General features: G+C 37.2%; 3 protein-coding genes and 1 long non-coding RNA gene across 5 annotated transcripts in view; 2 read left to right on the top strand and 2 right to left on the bottom strand.

Annotated features, from left to right (window-relative positions):
* Window positions 1–114: 114 nt before the first annotated feature.
* Window positions 115–8,907, bottom strand: LOC111342729 (uncharacterized). Of its 2 annotated transcripts, none has more exons than XM_022949944.2 (4): window positions 8,760–8,907; window positions 4,994–5,058; window positions 4,354–4,531; window positions 115–326 (listed from the first exon to the last, which is right to left on the bottom strand). In XM_022949944.2, exons 2-4 carry the CDS (start codon window positions 5,046–5,048, stop codon window positions 248–250), a joined length of 312 nt encoding a protein of 103 aa, XP_022805679.2. In that variant the 5' UTR covers window positions 5,049–5,058; window positions 8,760–8,907; the 3' UTR covers window positions 115–247. The 2 variants fall into 2 exon arrangements, with proteins under 2 accessions (XP_022805679.2, XP_022805607.2); XM_022949872.2 differs by lacking the exon at window positions 8,760–8,907 and adding an exon at window positions 5,228–5,385.
* Window positions 323–2,904, top strand: LOC148734373 (uncharacterized). The gene is made up of 2 exons (XR_015998765.1): window positions 323–487; window positions 1,131–2,904. It is a non-coding gene; the product is annotated as an uncharacterized LOC148734373 (long non-coding RNA).
* Window positions 8,908–12,301: 3,394 nt separating the features above from the next.
* LOC111345918 (uncharacterized) lies at window positions 12,302–14,744 on the bottom strand. The gene has a single exon (XM_022953239.2). The coding sequence runs from the start codon at window positions 14,469–14,471 to the stop codon at window positions 13,917–13,919; it is 555 nt and encodes a 184-aa protein (XP_022808974.2). The 5' UTR covers window positions 14,472–14,744; the 3' UTR covers window positions 12,302–13,916.
* Window positions 14,745–14,799: 55 nt separating this feature from the next.
* Window positions 14,800–23,832, top strand: part of LOC111331958 (dysbindin) — a 10,035-nt gene continuing 1,002 nt past the window's right edge. The window contains exons 1-12 of the mRNA XM_088753418.1: window positions 14,800–14,985; window positions 15,074–15,124; window positions 15,523–15,558; window positions 17,016–17,069; window positions 18,402–18,462; window positions 18,571–18,703; window positions 19,336–19,468; window positions 20,189–20,211; window positions 21,388–21,528; window positions 22,048–22,160; window positions 22,664–22,798; window positions 23,181–23,832. The exon at window positions 23,181–23,832 is cut by the window's right edge and continues 1,002 nt beyond it. Coding sequence (XP_088609544.1) covers window positions 14,930–14,985; window positions 15,074–15,124; window positions 15,523–15,558; window positions 17,016–17,069; window positions 18,402–18,462; window positions 18,571–18,703; window positions 19,336–19,468; window positions 20,189–20,211; window positions 21,388–21,528; window positions 22,048–22,160; window positions 22,664–22,798; window positions 23,181–23,210 — 966 coding nt within the window. The 5' untranslated portion in view covers window positions 14,800–14,929 and the 3' untranslated portion in view covers window positions 23,211–23,832. The remainder of the gene's footprint in view (window positions 14,986–15,073; window positions 15,125–15,522; window positions 15,559–17,015; window positions 17,070–18,401; window positions 18,463–18,570; window positions 18,704–19,335; window positions 19,469–20,188; window positions 20,212–21,387; window positions 21,529–22,047; window positions 22,161–22,663; window positions 22,799–23,180) is intronic.

The raw sequence follows: 23,832 nt of genomic DNA, 5'->3' as shown, positions 1-23,832 counted from the left end.
CCCAGGCGATAAGAAATGATCATTCAAACACCATTCTAATATCATCCAAGTGTGACTGGAAAAATACGACGAGGATTTAGTCAGAAAAAGGTAGAATACAAATAAAAATCCTGCTTTTGTTAAGTTTTACATTTTTAATGAAGTTTCAACATGAATGAACACCACAAAAAGGTCGAAACCCTTATACAACTTTTCATTCGTTTATGTGTAGAATAAGCGACCGCATTTTACAGTCTAGCTCTTCTTATCAAGAATAATATTTTCCCATGTCCCTCAAAAATTTGTCATACGCTGTATCTTGCACTTCTGTTATGGTGTCATCCGCGCTGAGATTTAGAGAAAGAGTAAATAAGATGAGATGGGAGTTGAGGATGTTCCGACAGCAACACCAAGCACTAAAATTTCCCAGTCCTCAATCAAGACCCGACCCTCCCCCAGTGAAATAACATTTTTATTGCCCGTCTTTAAACTAAATAGGGAATTTAAAGTGCACCTAAACCCAAAAATGTTTTTTCGCTTAACGAAATAAGCGTATTTTTCGGAGTATTTCTGTGCAAACATTTTTTTATTTGCTCAAATCTTCAATTGTCTGTGCCCAGTCAAAATACGGAAAATCGGCCGCCATCTTGCCCCACGGCCGAGTTTAAAGAGGAATGGCTCTAGCGGGTAATGTGACGTCAAATCGAGAACACGAAAGTCTGCATTTCACACATTTTCGCTTGTTTAGGAAGGTTGTAGTCGATTTTGTCCGAAAATATGCCGACTAAATGTGTTATAGGAGGATGTAGCAACGTGCGAAATTTGCAAGAGGGTATCACGCTTCATACATTCCTCATACAATACACCTGGTCGGCATATTTCGGACAATATCGACCACAACCTTCCCAAAAAAGTGAAAATGTGTGAAAAGCAGACTTTCGTGTTCTCGATTTGACGTCACATTATCCGCTAGAGCCATTCCTCTTTAAACTCGGTCGTGGGGCAAGATGGCGGCCGATTTTCCGTATTTTGACTAGGCACAGAAAATTTAAGATTTAAGCAAATTAAAAAATTTTTGCACAGAAATACTCCAAAAAATAAGCTTATTTCGTTAAGCGAAAAAAAAGTTTTGGGTTTAGGTGCACTTTAAGCAAACCACGACGGCGACGGCAACGAGAACGTGGAAAAACAATGGTTGGGTTTCAGGTGACGTCACAAGCTTTGCTGAAGTTAGTGTCCGCCATGTTGGTGTCCCTCGGGTGTCAAATTTATGAATAATTAGTCGATTTCTATAGTGAAGCCCTCTCTCTTATCGCCGTATTACTAGTTCGCCAACTACATGAATATCCAGGAAGAAAAAAGCGATAAAATTATCTGGCATTCATCTTAAGGTATCCCAGTGCTCTCTGAGTATGCCGAAAGCTTAGAGAATTGGAAGGAAAGATGTTTGCAAAAGATCTCGGTCATTGGGGTTGACCCTGCAAGCATACCAGCCGAGAAGTTCAGTCCAAAATGCTTGCCTCCTGTGGAAGCGTCGGACTTGTTGAGTTACCTCGTTCTTGAGACCAGCTTCCACACCAAGAAGCAGTTCAAGGCGTTCAAGAGTGTAGAGGCGTTTAATCAAATGGTGTCGGGATTTGTAACCTCAGTTGTAGGCAAAGTAATCGCCGGCAAGTATGCCGTGAGAGCACGAGTTTGGCATTCACAGCATATGAATGATCCTTTAGTGAACATTTAGGTCATTTCCGAAAACGATGGGACTATTTTGTCAGCCCATTGCTTGGGATGCAAAGCTGGACTGGCTGAGTCATGCTCACATATCGCGAGTGTTTTAGTTATGTTAGAGGCAACTACTAGAATTCATGGCAAGGTCGCTGGGTGTCACGAAAACTCAGACACCGAAAACTCAGGTCCCTCGAAGTGTTCTCCAAGCTTCCGAAGTGCTCCATAATTGGATAGTGCATAGCATAATGCATGAACCAATTTTTTTATAATATAACCGGTGGAATAATGCAACAAATCCGACGCGAAAGACGAACAACAATATCAAGAGTGATTCTTTAGTGAGGCGAATCGTGACGGCGCTGATGCCGAGTCTTCTTTCGCGTTGTTTTTCTCTTTCTGCCTCATTTAAGAACTCTAGCCCAAGGGTCGCAAAATTGTCTTCGTTTTGGGACTGGTGGGCCGAGTCTCTGTTTGTATCCATTATTATCGCGAAATATTTAAGAATTTTAACAGAGCGACAACAAGGATCTGTGCGACGAAGTACAAGAAGGTAAACAAACGTCCCTTTCGGCTCGTCAAAATCACGCCACATTTTAATACTTTGGTGTTGAAGCGAGCGCATTTGATCCCGTTAACTGTGAATGAAAAGTTCAAAATTAACGGGAAAAATGGAGGAAATCTAAGCTAAATGAAGTCTTGTGTCACTCTAAAATGTTTTAATACTCAACCATCGGACGATTTTGCGAAACGTGTAACTTGCGGCCTTGCTTTTGCTGCTTCAGTTGGATGAAGACCCAAAAGGTCAAAATACACGCGGCATTACCAGGAGTGATCATGAGTCGAGTTTATCTCTTGAATTTTCGAGGAGTCTGAGTTTTCGGGGTGTGAGTTTTCGTGACACCCCAAGCTTACTTGCACTCAGGTAAAATGCTCATGGATTTTGCCGACATAGGTCAATGAAGTGCCGTATGCGAGGGCTAAAGACATCGATTTCTCATCGGCTAAGAAGCTCAAAGAAAAGCTCGACCAAAAAATCGTGGATCTACAACAGCCGCAAGCCTCGAACAATAAAACAACTTCTAGTTCCTCCTGTTCTTCCCCTTGATTTGTGATGATCTTAGGTATAGCGCATTAGATCATATATATAATGAATTTTGCGCTATAGAAATAATAAAATTATTAAATTATTATACGAAAAAATCCTTAGTCTTTATGCTTTCCACTTTTGCTCGAACAGCCAACAATAATGCATAAAACCATCCCTTCTTTCTCACATGAACTCTTCGTTAGATACGGTTTGTTTACGCTCGAGGGACACCAAGATGGCGGATAGTAACCGTTGCTAAGGTATTGGTCACGTGGGTTAAACCCAAGGATAGATCTAGTTGGCAGAACAATAGCCCAGCACGTGCGTTTTAAAACTTTGTACATTTCTTAGCCGTCCTTTGCAAAACATTAAAATTTGCGTCGTCTGCGAACCGAAACCGCGGCAGCAAATTACTTTAACTTACATTTGGAATCCAACTCTACTTTTATGCGTTATGTTGAATCTGAGGTCTGGCGCCCTATATGAGACGGTAAACACATGCAGCCATTTTCGAAATTCTAACTAAAAGTAGAAACTCATTTTTTAATTGACGTCTTCCGTGGCGTTGCCGTCCTGACTGCTTAAGTTCTCTAATATTGGATGGGGGGAAACCCCGTACGAGTGAATCGTCTTGAAAATTGATGTTATGAAAGGAATCCAAGGCAGGTACTGTGGATAAAGAATGGTCCGTTCCGCACAACCTTAGGGGCGATGTGGGGCCCGTTTTTGTACCAGCCCCGTTGATTTTTAACCCCTGGTTACGTAATCGCAGGGTGCGAAAAGCAAAGCGTTTTCACGACCACATCGGACTGCCATCTGTACAGTAAGAGGCTTCATTTGAGACTTAGCCGTGTAAGCTTATTTGCTGACCAAAAAAGCAGAAACTATGGGCAACAAAGATGACCAAGAAAAATTTATGGAAGCTCGAGTATGACTGAATGATAGTAGGTCATGATGCAAGAAAAAAACACAACCAAACAAAAACAATAAGAAAAACAAGGTAAACATGATTATTTGAGTGGAATTACCAACCCAAGGGCTCGAAAGTCCTGGTAACCGAAGCCATGTTTTAAAACATGACCAAAATTTAAAGGATAGGAATTAAAGCAGGCTCTGGCACCCAAACCAGTCCCTTTTGTTTCTTTAGCTGATAGTTTTATTGTATCATTTTCAAAACTTTTTAAATCTCCATCTTGAATGAAAACAGAACAGCTTTACGGACCCGTTAAGTTACCATGACTTTCGAGAAACGGTCCCCTGATCAGCTTTTTGGTTAGTGCTTCCGTGAGAGAATTAGACTAATTACAACCCTTTCTAGTTCTTTCAGGTAAATGCTTATAAACACTTGAGTAGAAACAGGTTAACCTTTGCGGCAATTCAACCTGGGTTTACAAATGGCCCGGGTGCTGTAAAAAGACCCTTAGAGGAGTTATAAGGGTACCTTTCACCTTCTATAATGGTTCTACTAAACTACAAAAGGGTTCAACTTTATAGCGATTCAAACAGGGTTTGCAAATGGCCCGGGTGATGTAAAGAGGCCCTTAGAGGAGTTATAAAGGTACCTGTCATCTCCTGTACCGGATCCGCTACAGCATCTCAGGCCTTCAGCACAGTTGAGGTGGGGCGCAGCAGGGCAGTTTACTGTGTTGTAACAGTTTCCCCAAGGAAAGCCATTTGGAAGTTGGCACGATTCTCCCGCTTGACTAACTGTTCTTACATTAAGTTTTTTCTTTCTCCAACCTTTGTACAAATGCACACATCAGAAAAGTTTAGCTAGCACAACTAACCCCGTTGGGTCCGCTTCAAACCATTATGTTTTATATGGAGGTGTAACCTCATTGAACCTTGGTCGGAGTAAGGGCAGTCTGCGCAAGGCCAGGAAACAAAACATTTTTGTGAGAAAAAAAACTAAATTTGCCGACTTAAGTTCTCTGGTGATCTGTTAGCCCGAAGAAATTAGGGATCAACCACCAAATGGCCACCTATCGTCGATCATCTAAACAGCTTTCTATTTTTTCTATCATAATTTTTCCTTCGCCATCGACCGCTTGAGATACCTTCAATTGGGATCCTCTGTTGGAATAAAGAAAACTTTACTTTCCAGAGGTAAACAAGCAATTAGAGCCATAATGGTGGCGTTACACGATCTTCGACCAATCAAGATAGAGTTGATCAATTTAAACTGGTTTCTTTAGAGCTTACCTTCCGTAGTGCAACAAAGCAGAGCCACCAAGGTAATGCAAACCAAGACTTTCATGACTTCACTTCTGTCAGCATAGAAGAAAGTAAAAAAGGCGCTAAGTTTCATTAGTAGAACAAAGTCGAAGAAGAACGAATGGGTAAGGCTTTCTTTCTTATCACAACCTAACTGCACAATTACGAAAGCGGTACAGCAAAAAAACCTTTTCTAAAAGCTCGGTTTCAACTGATACCTACAGCAACTGCTTGGGTAGGATTACCAGACAAGCGCTTATCATTCCTTCCACACCTGTGCGATGTCCGTGTGAAAAAGTTTAACTCCGAGTTTTTTGTTCTCTCGAAACGACTTTCAATTACACTTTCTATACCATCGTGGTCAAGATCTGGTCGAATGAAGGTAAATTTGTAATAAAGAAATTATAATTTACAGAGCCACATCGATACTTATTCACCGTCAAAGTTGCTTGAAAAACTATGGTTAATTTTGTTTACACAACAATAGCTTTTAAAAGTGTAGATGGTGCCTTATACAAAGACAGTGCGGACTTCTTTTCCAAAACTTCTAGAGTATGTAGTTAAAGAAATAAAATTTTAATTTTTTCTGGCAAAGGTTAAGTTGCTCTTACAGCAATGATAACAACATTTCGGCTATAAGAAGAACCAAACCCCTCCAGAAGTCGGGATACCACCCGTAAAAATAAACCAAAAGTGATAGGAACAGGTGTTGTCTTTGTCTAAAGCTCTTTTCCAAAAGAAGAGACAGCAAAAGGTTACCTCGATAGCGACCTGTGTTAAAAAGGTGTAAACTGGCAACTAAAAGGAGCGCATACTTAGTTGAATATAACTCGCTGATAAGGTCGTCATTGAACTTGTTTTCTTTTGGTTGCAACTCAAACGAAATCTGCTTTTTTCTCTGCATGGACTGAATAAAGACATCAGTAAATAAGTTGCAATGATAGCAAAATTTCGGATATCAGAAATACTAAACCCTTCCAGAAATCAGGTTAAAACTTGTACAAATAAACCAAAAGTAATAGGAACAGGTGTTGTCTTTGTCTAAAGCTATCTTCCAAAGGAAAAGACAACAAAAGGTTACCTCAATAACGACCTGCGATAAAAATGTGTAAACTGGAAACTATTACGGGCGTAAACTTCGTTGAATATACCAAGCAAATAAGGTCATTATTGAACTGGTTTTCGTTTAGTTGCAACTCAAAATAAATCTTCTTTGTTTCCTGGACATTACAGACATCATTGGACAGGGAAATATTAACACTTTTATCAGACATTTAGGGAACTTTGATAAGACATAGTTTATCAACATCTGACATCTTTGACCGTCATATAAGTATGAACGCATGAGGAGCGAAAACGACTTCTATGTACGCTAAGCTTAACACAAAGCACTGAAAAGAAATACTCCGAACAATATAGTAGAACAATATAATACAAACAATTTGAATTAGAATGAGATGAAGTAACAATGAGAAAGATGGGAGCAGATAATTAAAGGGAACTTATGGTAATTATAAAGGAAGGGTTAAAGTTCCAGATATTGAATAAAAACTACGAATTTAATTTTTTTTGAGGAGGCTGAAATGATATTTTTACATGACAATGCTGGCTCCGTTAAATGTTCAGGTGACGATCTTAAACTGTAGTGGACAATTCCACTCTGGGCTTCTTCAACTTTGTAAAGGATTTTAGCTCGGCCTGAGCTGAAGTAATGTAGATCAATAGACGTTTTTTAATGAATTTTTAACCGTAAAAAGTAAAGCAAACAAACAATTAAGGGTGCCTTTGGGGGACACCTGCTTGGCTCCCATTGACGTTTCTTTTGCCTGGCTACAAAATAAAAAAGAGTGCTACTAAGACCAGTCATGTTTTGGGAAAAAAAAAAAAAAAAACTATCGAGACTACTAAAACGTAACCAAAATCTACGATGATTTAAATTAAAAATTTCAGCTCACGTGCAAATTCCAATCTCCATATTCACAATTAAAAAAAAAAACTTCTGTCCTCTCTCTAATTTGTCAGTTTTCATTTCGTCTCTATTCATTATGTCTTCCAAACTTACTGAAAAAACTGTTTGTGTTTGACGGCATTTTTCCCCTAAAACAAGAAAGCAAAACCAAATTTTTCTTAATGCATTTCTCGTATTTGCATCTTTTTTATTAATACTTAGTCGTCTAGATAATGATCTTTTGTTTATTTTCATACTAGTAAACGAGCCACGACACGAAATTCTATATCAGCCAGTCTTCATGGTTAGAATCCATTTCGCCTTCCTATCAGCAAAATTTTTCATAAAATAAAGTAAGTTGAAATAAGCTGGAGAGGAACAAACTCGACACACATAAAAAATTCTTTACAGAATCTGTCGCGTAACTAACGCAACATAAAATCGCCCCATTGATTTGAAACTGTAATTACCCGCACATGGAAAAATAGGCCTTTTTGATGCAGTAAACCGTCTACACGGTCGAGAAAACTGTACAATTGCTGCGGTCAATTCCTCATCTGGAGGTGTGGAAAGCAAAGCTTGGACTTACCAAGCGCACAGGAACAGTTATTGAGCCTAACATGAGTATGACAGTTGTGAATTTTTACATTTAATAAAACTGACGAATTAAAACATAGTTCTGTCTGGTAGGTCCTACAAACAGAACACTCGAACACTGGTAGAATTGTATGAACCTCATTATATCGCACGAGATCAATAAAAGTGAAGATTTTCCTCAAAAATTCTTAATTTTTTTTCTTCGTTCCTAGCCACAAATGTTCTCACCTTTTCTTGAAATATTTAAAAATTGACAACCTCTGAAAAAAAACTTTTCAACATGAAAGTGGAAGAGTCCGTACACATGCAAATATACACAAGTCAAAGAGTCGAATCCGGTTTTGTTAATTGGGCTAATTAAAAAATGTCTTCGAAGTTTGTGAAATAAAAAACGCAGTAGTACATGTGAGTTTTTTCTTATAATTCCATCACGAAAAGACTCGTGAAATGTTTTCAGCCATCAGTTCCTCGTATATATTTCTAAAACTCTTCAACCTGGACGTACAAGTCCCCGCATGTCCCCCGACCTTTTCTTGAAATATTTCAAAGTTAACGACCTCTGAAAAAGACTAATCACCATGGAACTACAAAAATCCGTACACATCCAAATAAACACAAGTCAAAGACTCAGACCCAATTTTGTCAATTGGGCTGATTTAACTGAAACGTTTGCGATGTTTGTGAAATTAAAATGCAGTAGCTTATGTGAGTTTTTTTATAATTCCATCTTGAAAAGGTTTGTGAGACGTTTTCTCCTCATACATTTTTCTAAAACCATCTTAAGCCTGGACGTACTTCACTTTAAATGTATTCGTTTTTTTTAGTCATTGATCGGTGCTGGTAATGAGCAAACAAAATTCTTCTTTCACACTTAAAGTCTGAATTAGGACGTATGGGGAGAAACAGGCTTCTTTGTTATAATTACACTTTAAACTCACTCAAACTATCACTTTCACTCGGTGAAAGCGTAATTTCATCATTGATTGATGTTCCTTTTAAGGGTTGATCCGATTTTACGGTATCTCTTACATCAAAATGGCGTTTTGAACCATAAATGAAAAGATTATGTATCCAAAGAATACATCTATCTTATTGTCTGGTTAAGAGTTATAACACCCTCAGCACGAACAGCTCATTTAAAATTTGCCCCGTTTAACGTTTAACCTTTTTAAAACGCTGAAAAAGTTGACAAGAGTGAATATCACGTACCTCGACTAAAGTCCTTTGTTTGGAATATAGCTGAATGTGGCGTCCTTTGCAGAGCAGAATAGCCTATTGCTCGTTTCTTTTTGTTTGAAGCAGCGTGATGCACACGGAAAAGATAGTGATCAAACGTTTCCGCGCAACAATACACCTTTATGTTAATCATATCACGTGCAAACTTCGTCAATATTCGCATTTCATTAATATTTGCTGTTCGAATTCTTTGTCAAAGGAAAGGCTCCCAATTGGTTCTTAACCACGCAAAATTACATATTACCTCGTCACCTTCCGTAATGGCGAAGCGACGAGAATTCCCACAACCTGATTGGTTATGAAGTATTAAACGCTCGAAACGTCAGTTTTTATGATCGTAACGGTGGCCAATTTACCATTTCAACTTTGTTGATATATTCAAATTATGAAGTATTAAAGGTGAGGTGGTTTCCATGCAACTTGCTGCCTGTTTGAAAAACTTGAAACAGAAATGGGTGTCAAGTCCCATAGAAAGATACATTGAAGTGTACAATGTAAAGTAGCGATAAATTTATAATGGCTTGATCTTACATCTGACAGTTTTTTTTGCAAACAGAGGTGTGTTTAAATGACTGTGAATATATGAAAATCATATATGTGAACATCAAAGCGATCTTCACAGTACTATACACTACTCGAGAGGTGCAAATGAGTATCAAAGCGATCTTCGCAGCCGATAAGCACTACTTTAGAGGTGTATTTGGCATGCTAATTGCAATTTTACACTAAAAAAAAAAAAAAAAAGAAGGAGATCCTTGTGAGAAGCCTCAATCAAAATGCGGAGTCGTTCGTTTTCAGGCTTAAATCGCTGTCGAGGCCCTACAACGCATGCTCCAGGAGCGAAGTGAAAAGTCATTACAAAGCTATTGAAAAAACTCCTTGTAATTGATTACACCCCCCCTCTATACTTTTGAAATGCTTTTTTTCACATGTCATTCACAAGGCTAAGTTTATAAGGATACGACAGTTGCACATAGAATAATAATGAAAATCGTTAGAAGACAGAACCATTACCGCCGCAGAGTACAGGAATAGACGCATCTAGTTTAAGATTATTTCTAAGAGGCTGTAGCGCTACCGTGGTGATCTTTGCCTTCAATTGATTATCACGAGGCCTCTAGCATTAGTGGGAAGGATATCTTATTAAACTCGCTAAACTTCAACTGCCTTGAGTGTACTTCGATCGTCGACAAACATAAGTTGAAGACTGAGTCAGTCTTTCAGCCACCAGAAGAGATTAAGCTCAGAACCGGGTTTGACTGAATGATAAATCAGAAACGGAGAACTGAAAAAGTGCATTGTCCAAAGGATTCAAGCACTCTCAGTGTGCTACATTTGAAGTCAACGAACAGGTCTGACAAGCTTCTTAGAAGATAAAAAAATCAAAACCGTGTTTAACAAACCGTGTTTAAGCTTCGGTGTGAATAAGGTATTTGTCAGACAATGAAGTAGCTTTAGATCGAGTCTTCCATCCTGCGAGATTCGTTTTCAAGCAGCAAAAATATTTTTCGTTTTCAAGTATTCCACGACCATTACGAGAATACGAGAATAATACAATCACTCCTGTGATTCAATATCCCAAGTACTTGCTGTTTTCGCACTTTTTGATATTGGTTACAATCGGTCATGCAAACACCTATACAGCTGTTCCGAGAAAGGTTGTCGGAAAAAAGTCTAAAAGTGCACACGACAACCCCAAAAGTTGTTGTGGGTAGTTTCCAGATCATGGTTCCTTAAGTTCAGGATTTCAGGAAAATCTGACGAAACGTCTCTGTAATGACGAGGCATCGCACATCTGATGAAACCACAGGGGGCCCATACAATCTGTTTGTGTAGCCGAGTTGTTTTATATAGTGAATGTATCAGATTTACCGTTTGCCTCACTTATAGTGATATATTGCTGACTATGTACATAAATCATTGATAAATAAACGTTGAATTACTTTACCTGTGGTGTATAGTTGTCCTTTCGCCTCAAAAATGTTTTTTTGAGCGATTTTGAATAACTCTGAGTTCGTCGTTAATGTAATGCATAAAAGAAAGGCTTCCACCCTTGTCTTTCTTTTATGCATTACATTAACAACGAACTCAGACTTATTCAAAATCGCTAAAAAAAAAACATTTTTGAGGCAAAAGGACAACTATACACCACAGGTAAAGTAATTCAACGTTTATTTATCAATGATTTATGTAAAGAAAGCTGTTTTTTCACTTGAAACTTGCCACCCCTTATTGCTGTCGTCTGCTTACCTCTAGGCTAAGATAAATTATGCCAGCATCATTTTAAGCATAATGCTGTGGTCAGAACATCATCGAGTATAAAGCCGGCCGAGAGAAAATAATGCCGGAGACAAAGAGAGAAAATTAGGGCGTCGATCGGGAAATGACGATTTCAATTAAGTTATTTTTAGGTACGTTGGGTGGAAAGCATTGTAGTTTCCTTGTGTAGTTTCTTGTACATTTCACCATAGGCTCATGCTGCAGAAGGGCTTTACGTTATTGCATGGTTTCTCCTCTTTTCTTACTTCTTTCGTTAGGCCAGGATACAAAAATGCCGAAAAATGGCCTTAAATATATCTGGGAATTCTCCAAAAAATGTTTACAAATCTTGTTTTTATCTCTAAAAATCTCGAAATTTTATTTTAAAAATCCTGATCTCAATTTTTTTTAAAATAATCACATAACTTGCACAAAATGCGAGATTCCTGTTGTGAAATTACATGGAAGCATCTTTGACCTGATTCAGAATTATCATTTATTTACTTGAGCATGCAGGTGGTTTGTCTCCTTACATATTTCTCTTTCAGACACTAACTGCAATGAACAGTTGGCTAAGTTTGACATTTCATCTGGTATAACTGCGGCCAAAAACTTGACAACTACTGCTATTACAAAGGTACCTGGCGAAGTACTATTTGTGACCAGGGACTGACACTAACTTCTTAGCTATTGGCTGTATTTTTCTATATATTGTGGTCTTAAAATCCTTAGATGTTCTAAAAATCCTCAAATTTTCTGAAAATCCAACTTGACTCTAACTTGGCTCAACTGACCTTGCCTTTAACCTGTTTACCCCCATGAGAGACCAATACAGAATTTCTTTTCACATTATCAATACGAAATCAAGCATACAAGTGATGTATATGCAGCACGTAAATGAGAAATATGCCTTTTCTTGGCAAAAAAAGTAATATTTATTTAGTTATTCTCCTTACAGTCTGCCATACAATTCTTTGGATGTTTGTTTGGAGAATTTGGTATTGGATCTACCCATATCCCCTTATCAATGTTTATCTTTATTCTTGTCAATTGCCTGCTTGATTTTGTACTGATATTATAAAGAAAAATTCTCTCTTTGTCACTCATGGGAGTTAAAGTGTTACTGGAAAAATTTTTGTCAGTTTGGGAGTAAACAGATTTAGGATCTTTACTTATTATGATCTGGTACTTAAATTTAAACTTAGCAAAAAAACTACATCCTCCATACTACAAAAATATCATTTAAACCACACTGGTGCTTTGAGTGTAATTTTAATAATAATTTACTTGAATTCATGAAATATCTTTCTGAGCTACATGTATGTCATATTAATGAATATTCATGATACAATTATTGGAGACTTAAATAAATGTCTGTGTACAACAATGCATAAAATACAAAAGAATTCTGTTATTTCATAATTTTACTTTTATCCCATGGTAAATTACGTTCTTAGAAATCAATTTGACTCTGTTTAATTGATTTTGCAAATAACAAATGGCTGGCAACATTATTTCAAGCAGCAGTAGAGCTGCAACTCTTATTTTTGCAATTCAATTGTGAAATTAAATGCTGCAATATGAGAATGCCCTTTTAACTCAGTCTTTAGTGTAACAACCACTTTGCAGGTAATGCTTCTTAATTTCCAAAGGCATTTCTAAATAACTCACTTGACAATTGCAACATTTAACTGTGAAACAAAAGGAATGTCCTAATTCGAGTTATTGCTTTTCTAAGAACAAGTCATTTAACTTTTTGTCATATGGGTCAAAAGATGCTGTAAAGTTAAGCATAGCGTGACAAACAATTTTAAAGTAGGCTTTGATTACATAATTACGAAAGTGTCGAAATTACGAAAGTGTCCTCCCATATCTGTGAAATTGCGGATACGTGGTAATTAAGTTGTTTATTCCAAGGGAAACTCATATTATCTTCTGTATTTTGTATCACGTATGATTTAGCTACCATTATGTATATAAGAACCTTGATTCAAGCAATAAAGTAGATTACGTTGATTGTAAAGCAGTTGAGTGTCTTGCACCCCATGTGCGGGCTCGCGTTAAACCCAACATTTGCCTAAGCATCGAAACAGCTCGATGCTAACCAATCCTCGGCCGAAATTATACTACAGAAACATTAAGTGAATAAACTGTAATCCTCATCAACCCATGCCTTGTTAATAAGCAGTTTTGCACAATGACGAGGCAGTTTTCCATTCACTTATGCACAGCAGAGAAACTATTTTCACTTCCTTGATTCACTGAAAACTATTCACCTAATGTGCAAACAAATGTGTCAGCAAGGGTCTGAAAATCAAACAATCTCAGGAAACTGAAATTTTTCTTTGGCATACTATAATGGAAAACATTTCAAATTTTTCTTTACATTTCTACATTTCATTATCACAATGAAAGACATCACTAAATTTTCCTTCCAATATGTAGAAAAGAGAAAATCTTTAACACTAGGCATGGACATTAATCAACCACAGCATTGATGCATCTCAACCCTGTCGATCCCAAGATCTCATTTGTGATTCTCCTTACTGTGTGCTGTACAACTCTTATGATGTGAGTTTGAGAATTTCACATCAGATAAACTAATATTCCCCTAATTGATGTTTTCCTCTTTAATTTCATTGCTTGTCTGCCTAATATTGTTTAGATATTGTAAGGAAAAACTCTGTCTAGGTCTTTCATAGGAGTAAAAGCTTAGGTTAACAAATTACAAATTTACCATTATAACCATGACTATTTCCATACGACCTATGATAAATCAGATTTGAACTTTGGTTTTACCCCGTGTCACCTATCAAAAAAGGAAACTTTAACCTGTTTTAACTAAGATGCATTTCAAGCAATTATCATACTTTACTTTCGAGAAACTTGCTGTAGTTTCATTTCCAGTTCTGCGATTTTCATTTCCTTTTCCAGGAGCAAAGCTTGCTGTTTCTCAACCTTCTGCTGTAAAGAGCTTCTCTCGTCCTGAAGTTCTGCCACCATTTTTCCATAATACTTTTTACACATGTCCAACATTGTCTTATAACCATCAGCATCCATGTCCTCGCTTGACTCTTCGGATCGATGATTCTGATCCTCGCAAATAAGCTCTTTTAAATTAAATCTTCGTTGCTCTTCATTAAGTCGAATTTCTTCGAGATCAAATATCACCGCTTGTGCCATTGATTCGACAGTTCCTTTCAATACTTCGTTCTCCTCCTTTAATTTCTCGAGTTTCGTCTCAGATTCCTCACTGGGGCTGTCGACACCTTGATCTCCGTAAGAGTCTGTTTCTGATTTATTCCGAGCCCTCACCTTCTTCTCAAGCTCGCTAGAAAGCTGCAAAGCCTTATCCCTTTCATCTTCTAAAGCCCTGATCTGTTCCAGTAATGTCATAATAAGAGACTCATTGCTTGACTTCGCCATTCCGTCTTCTCCTTTTCTGTACGTATACAGAGAGATGTGTTACGATAGTTCGGGTTTGTGCGTGCGCCTTTGAATCTTCCAGAATCTTCAAACAACAGATAACAAGAAACGTAAACTTGATCGCAGAAAGGTCCCAAACAACTTGAAAAAGATAAACAATCCGCGAAAAAGGTCCGAAATTCTAAATCTCAAAAAGCGCTAATATATTAAAAATATTGCATTAATGTTCAGTTTCCACAATACTTAAAGGTTCACACAGAAAGAGATAAGAAGCGCCCTGCGGCCATATTGGAAATAACCTGGAGGTGGATTGTGGGCCATATTTACCCAGCGGTTTCTCGCAGTTCAGTATTCAATGAAACAAAAATAGAACTAAGAAATGGAGAAAATTTCGTCAATTTACGAGGCGAAATAATACGAAAAAGGCTAAACAACCTAGGTGTAGTAACGCAGGCAGAATGTTTGATAACTTCAGGGATCGTTTGCAAACAGTACAACATGATCTGACCCAAGGGTGAGGGCGATTGTTGTTGTAGAGTTTTGCACGAGTATTGGAAGAAGCCAACGATCTTTACTCGGTTTTGATTTTTTTCCTCCTTCAGCTGGAAATCAATCGCAGATAAGGCCAAAGCTGTCAATAAGAAAATAGTTAGGTCAGTCTATCATTATGTAGTGGTGTAGTTTTACCTTTACTTAAGCTTGTATATTGCTGGATAATCAAGGTTAATTTTTGCATCCTCAACTACAACTTTAACTTGCGTAACGGCTCTCTACACCCTAACATCATTTTTTTATATTATTATATACAATCTCATTAAATTCTTTGTGAAGTTCACAAGGATAATTTTTATAACAGTGGATACCCATTATACCCATGACCATTGTATCCCAGGCACAGGCCTTCAGTGGGAGGGGGGGGGGGGGGTGGATATTAAATGGAATGGCAATTTTAGTTCAAGGCTGATACAATTAGGAAAACATAGATGCCAGTCAGTCATAGGGAATTATGTTACAATAACCTTAAGTAGAGAAATTCTCTTTTATTGAACAGGCGAACAACATTCATCACAGATGAAGTCATTGAAAGGTAGGTTCTCGGAACAGGACATTTCCTTCATGTCACGTACTATAGTTCTGCATACATCTATTGGTGAAGCTGTGCTTGTCTCTCTGCTGCATTGCAATAATGTTAAATGGAACTCGTTCAGGTCTGTATTTTTGGAGGTTTATCATTAAAAACCACACAATGTAAATTACCTAACAAACACAAAAGACAAAAGGCACACAAACAGTTGACCAATGCAAATAAATATTAACCAATCGGAACGGTTGACATAACTGCATAAATAATCATAATTCTCACAAATAATTTCTGATTGATGAATTAACTATTGTTTTCATAGCATACCATATTTATTCAATTTAGTGCCTAGCCTTGAATAAGCAGCCCCCCAACCCCACTTGCCCCCCTCCTCCCTAAAAAAAACAAAAAATTAAAAGAAAAACTGAAGTGCACAAGTGAGTAATGGTTATTAATTTTTTATTGGCTTACTTACTTACTTAATGCCTGTGTGGCGCATAGGGCAGTAACAAAATCCTTCAACCCTGCCTATATATCTTTAGCCAGTTTTTCAATGGTGCTCCAGCTGTAATTGAGCTCCCTTAGTCCCTTCTCTACAGTCCTGCGCCAAGTTGTTTTTGGTCGCCCTCTGCTTCGTTTGCCTTCAGGTGTCCAGCGCATTGCAATTCTGGCTATGTTGTTACTGGGCTTCCGCATCACATGTCCAATCCACCTCCATCTTCTCCTGGTGACAAGTGTACGCATATCCTCCTGCTTGGTTCGCCTCAGTGGCTGGTCGTTTGATATTTTCTGACACCAGAAGATTCTCAGAATCTTCCTGAGGCTAGCTGTGTGGAAGGATGCTAATCCTGAGAGATCTTGTTCTGTATTACTTTATTGGCTTGGAATATTTAAATTCACTGTCTATAGTACATCTTCACATGTTGTTATTATTCATTGTTTTGTTGTGAAATAAACTTGTAACTATTATATACAAGGCTAAAAAGTTAAAGGTTAAAATCAAACGTTTTCGGCTGTTTGCCATCATCAGGGTGATGATGGCAAACAGCCGAAAACGTTTGGTTTTAACCTTTTTAATAACTTTTTAGCCTTGTATATATAATAATTTCTTATTAAGCGAACATTATGGACAAACTTGTAACTGGTACTATTTTTTTTTTTTGAATAAGCACTCAGCTTTGAATAAGTGCCCTCTCTCAAGGTCCAAAAATTTAATATGCATTCAGGGTGCATCATTGAATAAATATGGAACATGTCATGGCTATGAATTTAATATTGTAAGTTTTGCACCTGAAAGGAGCATGAAGCACTCAATAAAATGCAAGAAACTACTGAAGTTCAAATGACGCAAATTACTAACATGCTGACCCAATGAGCCTTTTTTACGTTGTCCTTTTAGGAGAGTTTTTATGTTAGTTTAGTTGAATCATCATTAATATTTTACTGTTTTTCATGATTCATAGTGGAGACCAGTGCTTTAGTTGTAATCTTGAGGCAGGATCTGAAATCCTAAGCAAGTAAGTGATAACTGAGTACTACAAGTACATATATGCCAACTCTCCCGGATTATCCAGGAGTCTCCTGGATACACAGTCAATCTCCCACTTTCCCGTATAGATGACCAAAACTCCTGGATAAAAGAATGTTTGGATCAGTTGCCCACAAAAAAACTAAGATTTAAGCTCCATGTGTTTCAAAATTCCAAAATCAACTCGTTTCTTATGCTTGTATTACAGTTTCTGGCTTCATTTTCTTATGTGATGCATGTTGTTCATTGCAAACAAAAAGAAGAGAATTTCTCCTTTATTACTCCTATATAAATGAGAGTCTGATTGGATGAGTATTCAACCAATTAAAGTGCCTGACAGATAGATTCATGTTTTTCCCACAAAATTGCTCAGCATGTTCGCTGATACTCAAATGTCCACAGTCTGAATCTCAATCATGGGGAGGTAGGAGGTTCAAATAAAAAAAGAGAAATTTTCCAGGGGGGGGGGTCATATCAGTGAATTTGGTTGGGAGATGCTGGTCTGAAAAAAAATCTCCAGATTTGAGATCTCCAGAGGCTGGCATCTCTGCAAGAACTGGTAATTCGAAATAAGAAAGAACTGACATTTTTCCACTGCTGTCGTCTTCTCAAAAACATCTGTTTTCCCTTGGACCTGTGAACCACAACATGTACATGAGCATCTTGTACATTGACACTCATGTTGGGATGTTTCTTTCGTTACCATCAGACTGGTGCATTGGCTTACAAATAAAATATTTGACTATGAATCAATAAAATGCAGAGAAAGAACTGATTACATTTTTTTGTAATAAAAGTGATCGAGCCATGATTAGCTGTTTTTAAAATTGTACTTTCTGTATGAATGTGCACATTTCAATACACAACTAATAACGTAGTAATTATATGAACAAAAGGGGTATGCTACATGGGTGGGAATAATGATAATTTTACTTCTATCAACTGAGTTGATAATGTAAATATTAATTGGCTGCTGTAAGGAGTTTTGAAGATGTTTCAAGGGTTAGCCCTTTGTCAGAGCGAATGAAGAAGGGCTAATGCTCGAATTGTCAGCTTCAAAACTCTCTATGGTAGCCAATTTACATTTTGTCAACTCAGTTGATAACACAAAAATTACCTTGTAATTATAATATGCATTTGTTGCATAAATTATGTATTTGCTGAAGTTAGTTTGATTAATTTTCCTTTTTTGTTGTTGTTAGGAAAAATGTCTCATCTCAGTTTCAACATGTTTAACTTTGACTACACACAGCTTTAGATTAATTAATTAATATCAATTATTTATCATGATTGCAAAAATAATGTGTAAAACATTTATTAGGTTCCAAAGAGAATGGGCAGAGCTTCATGAAGCATCCAGGGAATGTGCAGAGAAAGGAGAGGTCAGTAAACTCAACTAATGCAGTAAATAAGTATTTTTTTTGTCATTCTGTGTGTTTTACTTTCAATTTGTTGTCATTGTTGTTTATTTTTAAATCTTCCTATTCCAGAGGGCTGATCAGAGTATTGCAGAGTTTTCCAAGAAGTGTTCAGAATTACACACCAACATGACAATGTTCCATGCAGAACTGGCTTTACTACCTGAAGTGATAAAAAACATTGAAACAGCCAAGGCAGATATAGGTGATTACCTGTTACATTTTGATGTAGAACACATAACAGGTGTGAATATTTGTAATGAGTATGAATTTTCACAGGTCTGGAATAGTTGCAACAAGGTATTTAATACTGACACTGAAATTCTCATAGATAGAAAGAAAACTAGTAGCCTACAAGCAAGCCCTCTTTATCAGTGCTTTGGCATGAGTGTTTCTTCATCTGTGAGACAGTATAAGGCTGGCCAGAGGTCTGCCAGCGGGAGTTTAGAACTGAAAATAGTGCCAGACCCTCTCCAAACTTCTTCCCGTCTTGTCTCAAATCTTCCCTCCTGGGCAACCTGCTGGTTTTTTTTTAATTTATTGAATATGTTATGGGTGTCCTACAGTTTTGTATATGAGGGCTTGCTTGTGAGCTAAAATGCCAGTATCATGTCTGATTGTACATTAAAATAAAGCTGTTTTTTTATTTAATATTAAACATCTCATGGTAAGCTTATGTGGTAACTGTAACCAACCAATTTCTGGCAGTAGAAAAACAGAACACATCAGTAAGCTACATAAACACACCATATATATTGGGTTCTTGTGCAAATTACATTAAATTACATACTCAGCTATCTATTGGCTTACAATCAGTTTTGTGTGATATATTGTCAGATGCCTTTGGTGGACAGATAGAAGTGTTGGATAACTTGATGATAGACTTGGAAGAGGTTTGTGAACAGCTAGACTTAGAAAGAAGGAAAGCTGCACAAAGACTCAAGCTTTCCAAGCTCAGACATAACAGAGAGTAAGTTAAATGTCTTGATGTTTTTTGTTCAGTGTTAAGTAGCAGTTATTAAGAAGCAGTACATAGCCAGAGCACGACCCTATGGGACACTGGCAAATTACTCTAATTGATAGCTTCCCCAAAGAAGCCTTTTTTATTTACTTATTACCTGTTCTCTGCACATTTTAAACATTCCAATGAGTGGCCAGCTACCTACAGTTATGGTTTTCATAGTTTCCCAAACACTTTGATGACTGGGGTCTTCTGTAATAAGCATTGCGATAGTTTTCCATTAATCTTGAATGGGACAGAACCTTTGATGATTAAAAATACCTATAAATAAAATAATAAATAAATAAATAATAAATAATGTAGCAATGGACATTCCACTGGGTGGCTCTTCTTGTCCACTGTTTCCAGATCAAATTGGAATTTGGAATGTTGGTTTTTGTGGAGGGAGGAAAATCAGAGGATCCGGAGAAAAACCCTCAGAGCAAGGATGAGAACCAACAACAAACTCAACCCACATGTGATGCCAGGTCCGGCAATCAAACCCAGGCCACAGTGGTGGGAGGCGAGTGCTCTCACCACTGCGCCATCCCTGCTCCCCGGGATGGGGAGTAAGTAGTAAGTAGTATAACTTACTACTTACTGGTACATCCTCTTAACTGGGTACATTTTTCTTGTCTCACATTTTTTTTTGTCACCTGTCTTTACCTTACTTTGTAATTAATTTTTCAGGGATGATTTGGAAACTCTTAGAGGTAGGAAAATATAATTATATCGATCAGTTTTAACCCTTTGCCTCCTAAGAGTGACTAACATCTGATTTCTCCTCCTAATGTTACTCCTAAATCAAACACTGAGGTAAAGAAAAATTAATAAAGGAAAAAGCTCTTGATCAATAAAGCAATTCTCCTCATCAGCTCCTAAAGGAAGTGTATAGAGAACAATTTGGATATATCAACAAAGTTGAAATGGTAAATTGGCCACCGTAACGATTACAAAAGCTGACGTTTCGAGTGTTAGCCCTTCGTCGGAGCAAATAGAGGAATTGTGGGTTGTGTGTGCTTTTAAAAGGCAGAAAATGGAGCTACGTTATTGGTGGGAACATGGCAACGAGAAAAACACGAATAAATTAGTGGAATGAAAAGCGTTCGTTGATCCCTGTGGGATTTAGACTGCCGGTTTGAAAGATGAGCTTGTGTTCAAGAGTTTTATGGCTTTCTGTGCTACCTAAGTGTAAGGAAAGACTGCAGATTGCCATGTGTTGCTTAGGATGATTAAGTAAATTAAAATGTCTAGCGACTTGTTTTGATGTGTCCTTGTCATTCCTTTCCATGTCTCGAAGGTGTTCTCGGAATCGGTCACCTAGTCTTCTGCCTGTTTCGTCAATGTACATCTTTTTGCCATGTTCCCACCAATAACGTAGCTCCATTTTCTGCCTTTAAAAGCACACACAACCCACAATTCCTCTATTCGCTCCGATAAAGGGCTAACGCTCAAAACGTCAGCTTTTGTAATTGTTATGGTGGCCAATTTACCATTTCAACTTTGTTGATATATCCAAATTATTTCGTTACCCCCACCGACGCAGCCCCAAACAGTTTCTTTAGAAACTACCAGCCTTTATCATTTGTATATAGAACAGTATGGAGAATATGCACAGTGGTGTTAGAGTGTAAAGAGTAAATTAATAACTTTCTCAGAGGTGCAGTGAGTGGGGAATGGGTTAAAAGAGAATTTTGGTTCCACTTGTTCAATTATACTGCTTTCATTTCTCTGCATGTTTTATAATTCAAACTAACTGGAATGTCAGAAGGCTGTGATGACATCTCAGCTAAATCAGATAATTAATGTGGTAAACCTTGTCCTCAAAGGTCAGCAGTAAGTTTTGTGATGAAGATTTGTAATAATAATTGCTCTTCAAATTGTCTCAGGGGAGCTTCAATTAGCTAAGGAAAGGAACGAAGTTAAAATACAGCAACTGGAGAGACAAGCATCAATAGAAAAACGACAAGTCTATGAAGATGCCTTTCTTGAACAAATGAACTACTACATACAGCATGGCAGAACAGAAGGTATTAGAAACAAAATACAGGGCTTTAATTTTTACATGCTGTTACTTGTCAAAACATCATTCTTTGCATGTAAGTGTGATTAAATGCATGGTAGGTGAATTTATGTATCGTATGGTGAATCCAAACATTTACTTGATCAGATGTCACCATCCACACTGAGTGTGGAAGGAGAAAGTTTGTCCATCAAAATATTCCTCTATTACATTAGTTAATTCATAACAAACCAACTTAAATTTCTTTGAAACCCAGAAAATTTTGAAAATCAGAAATATTCATGACATGTTGTGTTTCAATTGGCATGAGAAAGCTAAATGGCAAATGGTGATGGCAATAAGTTTGCGCTCTTGAGGTTTGCTTGCATTTCCATAACTATAAGTGATTGGTCAGGACACAAATGACCTTCAGAATCAAATCAAAGTATATACAGTTTTCTCAGTTCTGCTGTAAATAACAAGTAAGACTTGTCAAATTCACAGTTAACTTGAAGCCTGTCTTTCAATTAAAAATTGCGTCTGTTAGAACCAATCAGTTTGGTGCATGGTCGCAGCAGTGGATCTCTGGATGATATCATGTTAGAAGACAACAGTGATATGGATAAGGAGCTAGATGATTTCTTTGGCTCAGAAGCTGAGGTCAGTCAGTCTTGAAAACCCCTGGACTTTTACCTTACATGGATACCATAGCTGTCACTAAGTACCTCTTCTGTGTATTAACCCTTTCTTTCCCAAGATCAAAACTTCAATTCTCTGCATTGTCTGTCTTACATTTTTCTTGATTTATGCTTTGGGAATTTGGTACCAAATCAAACAACATCCTTTAATGGATCTTTTTCTGTCTTCTCATTACCTTTCTGCTTAAAAATGAATTGATAATAAAAGAAGAAATTCTTCTTTAGTCACTTGGGAGTTAAACCTAAAACAATTAAGTCCCTAAACCTATAGGGTCAATGTTTGACACCTAGTTGAAGCCAGGGGAGATACATTCTCTTTGTATCTTTTTCTCATAATTTGGCTTTTTTCATTTTGTGACAATAAAAACAAAGATCATGTCAGTGTGTAAAATATCTAAAATACATGTGAAGGGAAACTGTTGTTAAAAGCAAATGCCTGAAATTAATTCTTATTGATTAATTAAGAGAAGTGATGCACCTGAAGGCAAGGATAAAGAACAAACATTTGTTGGACTGTCTTCTGAGGATGAAGAACTACTCAATCAGAAGTTACCTGGTGTCAGTACCACCTTCAATACTGAAAATGGAGCAGAGAAAAAGGTAGATTACTCAGTTAAGTGGATAGGTCCTTTGAAGGACTTGTTAGCCATGGGAATAATCATGGTTAAGGATAAAGTAAAAAATCTTTAATTGGGCAGTTGTCTGGCAAACTGTACCCTCCAACCCTCTAGCATACAAATGACATAAGGTTGTATTTTGCTTCAAAAAAGGAATGATGCAATTGTCATCAAGCCCTTTAAATGTCTGGTGTCTTTTTTTTTTTATCCCTGTCCACAACTTTTACCCCAAAATAAAGTGTTTTCATCAGGTCATCCAAGGGCCTTTATGCTGCAGCCTTATTTTCAATTGTAGCTCACCTTACAGATGTGAAAGTTTTCAACCTGCATCACTCCTAATCAAATATGACAAAATCATCTTTCAGGAAAATAAAGAGGATCGTGAGCAGCCTTAACAGAGAACAATGCATGGATTTATGGATTTAACCTTGATAACAGCAACTAGAAATGTATTTGAAGGAAGAGACAAAAAAGGGCATCCTTGATGAGTCCAACCAGTGATTTGTAGCAGTTTGTGAATATAGATGTTACAAAAATTAATACAATGAAATTGTTCTGAAGGGAGTGTTGTTGTTACCAGAGTTAGCAGGTACATGCATTGTCAAACCTTGATTATGGGACCCTAATTATCCATTTTTTTTTTTTACTATCCTAACATGCTTCTCTAGTCCCATTATCTATGAACATTTTTATTTGTATTTTGGAATATCTGGACTTTTAAGCCCAGTCCTAACAAGTCCAGATAATCAAGGTTTGACCATACCAGTTAAAATAATGATACGACACTCTGTGTTTGAAAATGGAGCTGTAGACTATGTTTTGTGGATTTTACAAATTTAAATGAAAGTGTCAAAGAATAAATATTTTCTTATTTGAAAAGCTAGGGTTAAAATAATTCCCTTAAATGTGTGTGCAATAGTCATAGAAAATACGGTAAGAGAACAAACTAAAATATATCCTGGTTTACTTTGTGTAAGGGAAAGCTTACAGCAGGCATGCTACAACGAACACAATTCA

This window comes from Stylophora pistillata, chromosome 3 (assembly GCF_964205215.1).
Source record: "Stylophora pistillata chromosome 3, jaStyPist1.2, whole genome shotgun sequence".
In the NCBI taxonomy this organism is placed as follows: domain Eukaryota; kingdom Metazoa; phylum Cnidaria; class Anthozoa; order Scleractinia; family Pocilloporidae; genus Stylophora; species Stylophora pistillata.
Note: the sequence above shows the minus strand (reverse complement) of the source record. Positions and strands in the feature narration are given on the sequence as shown.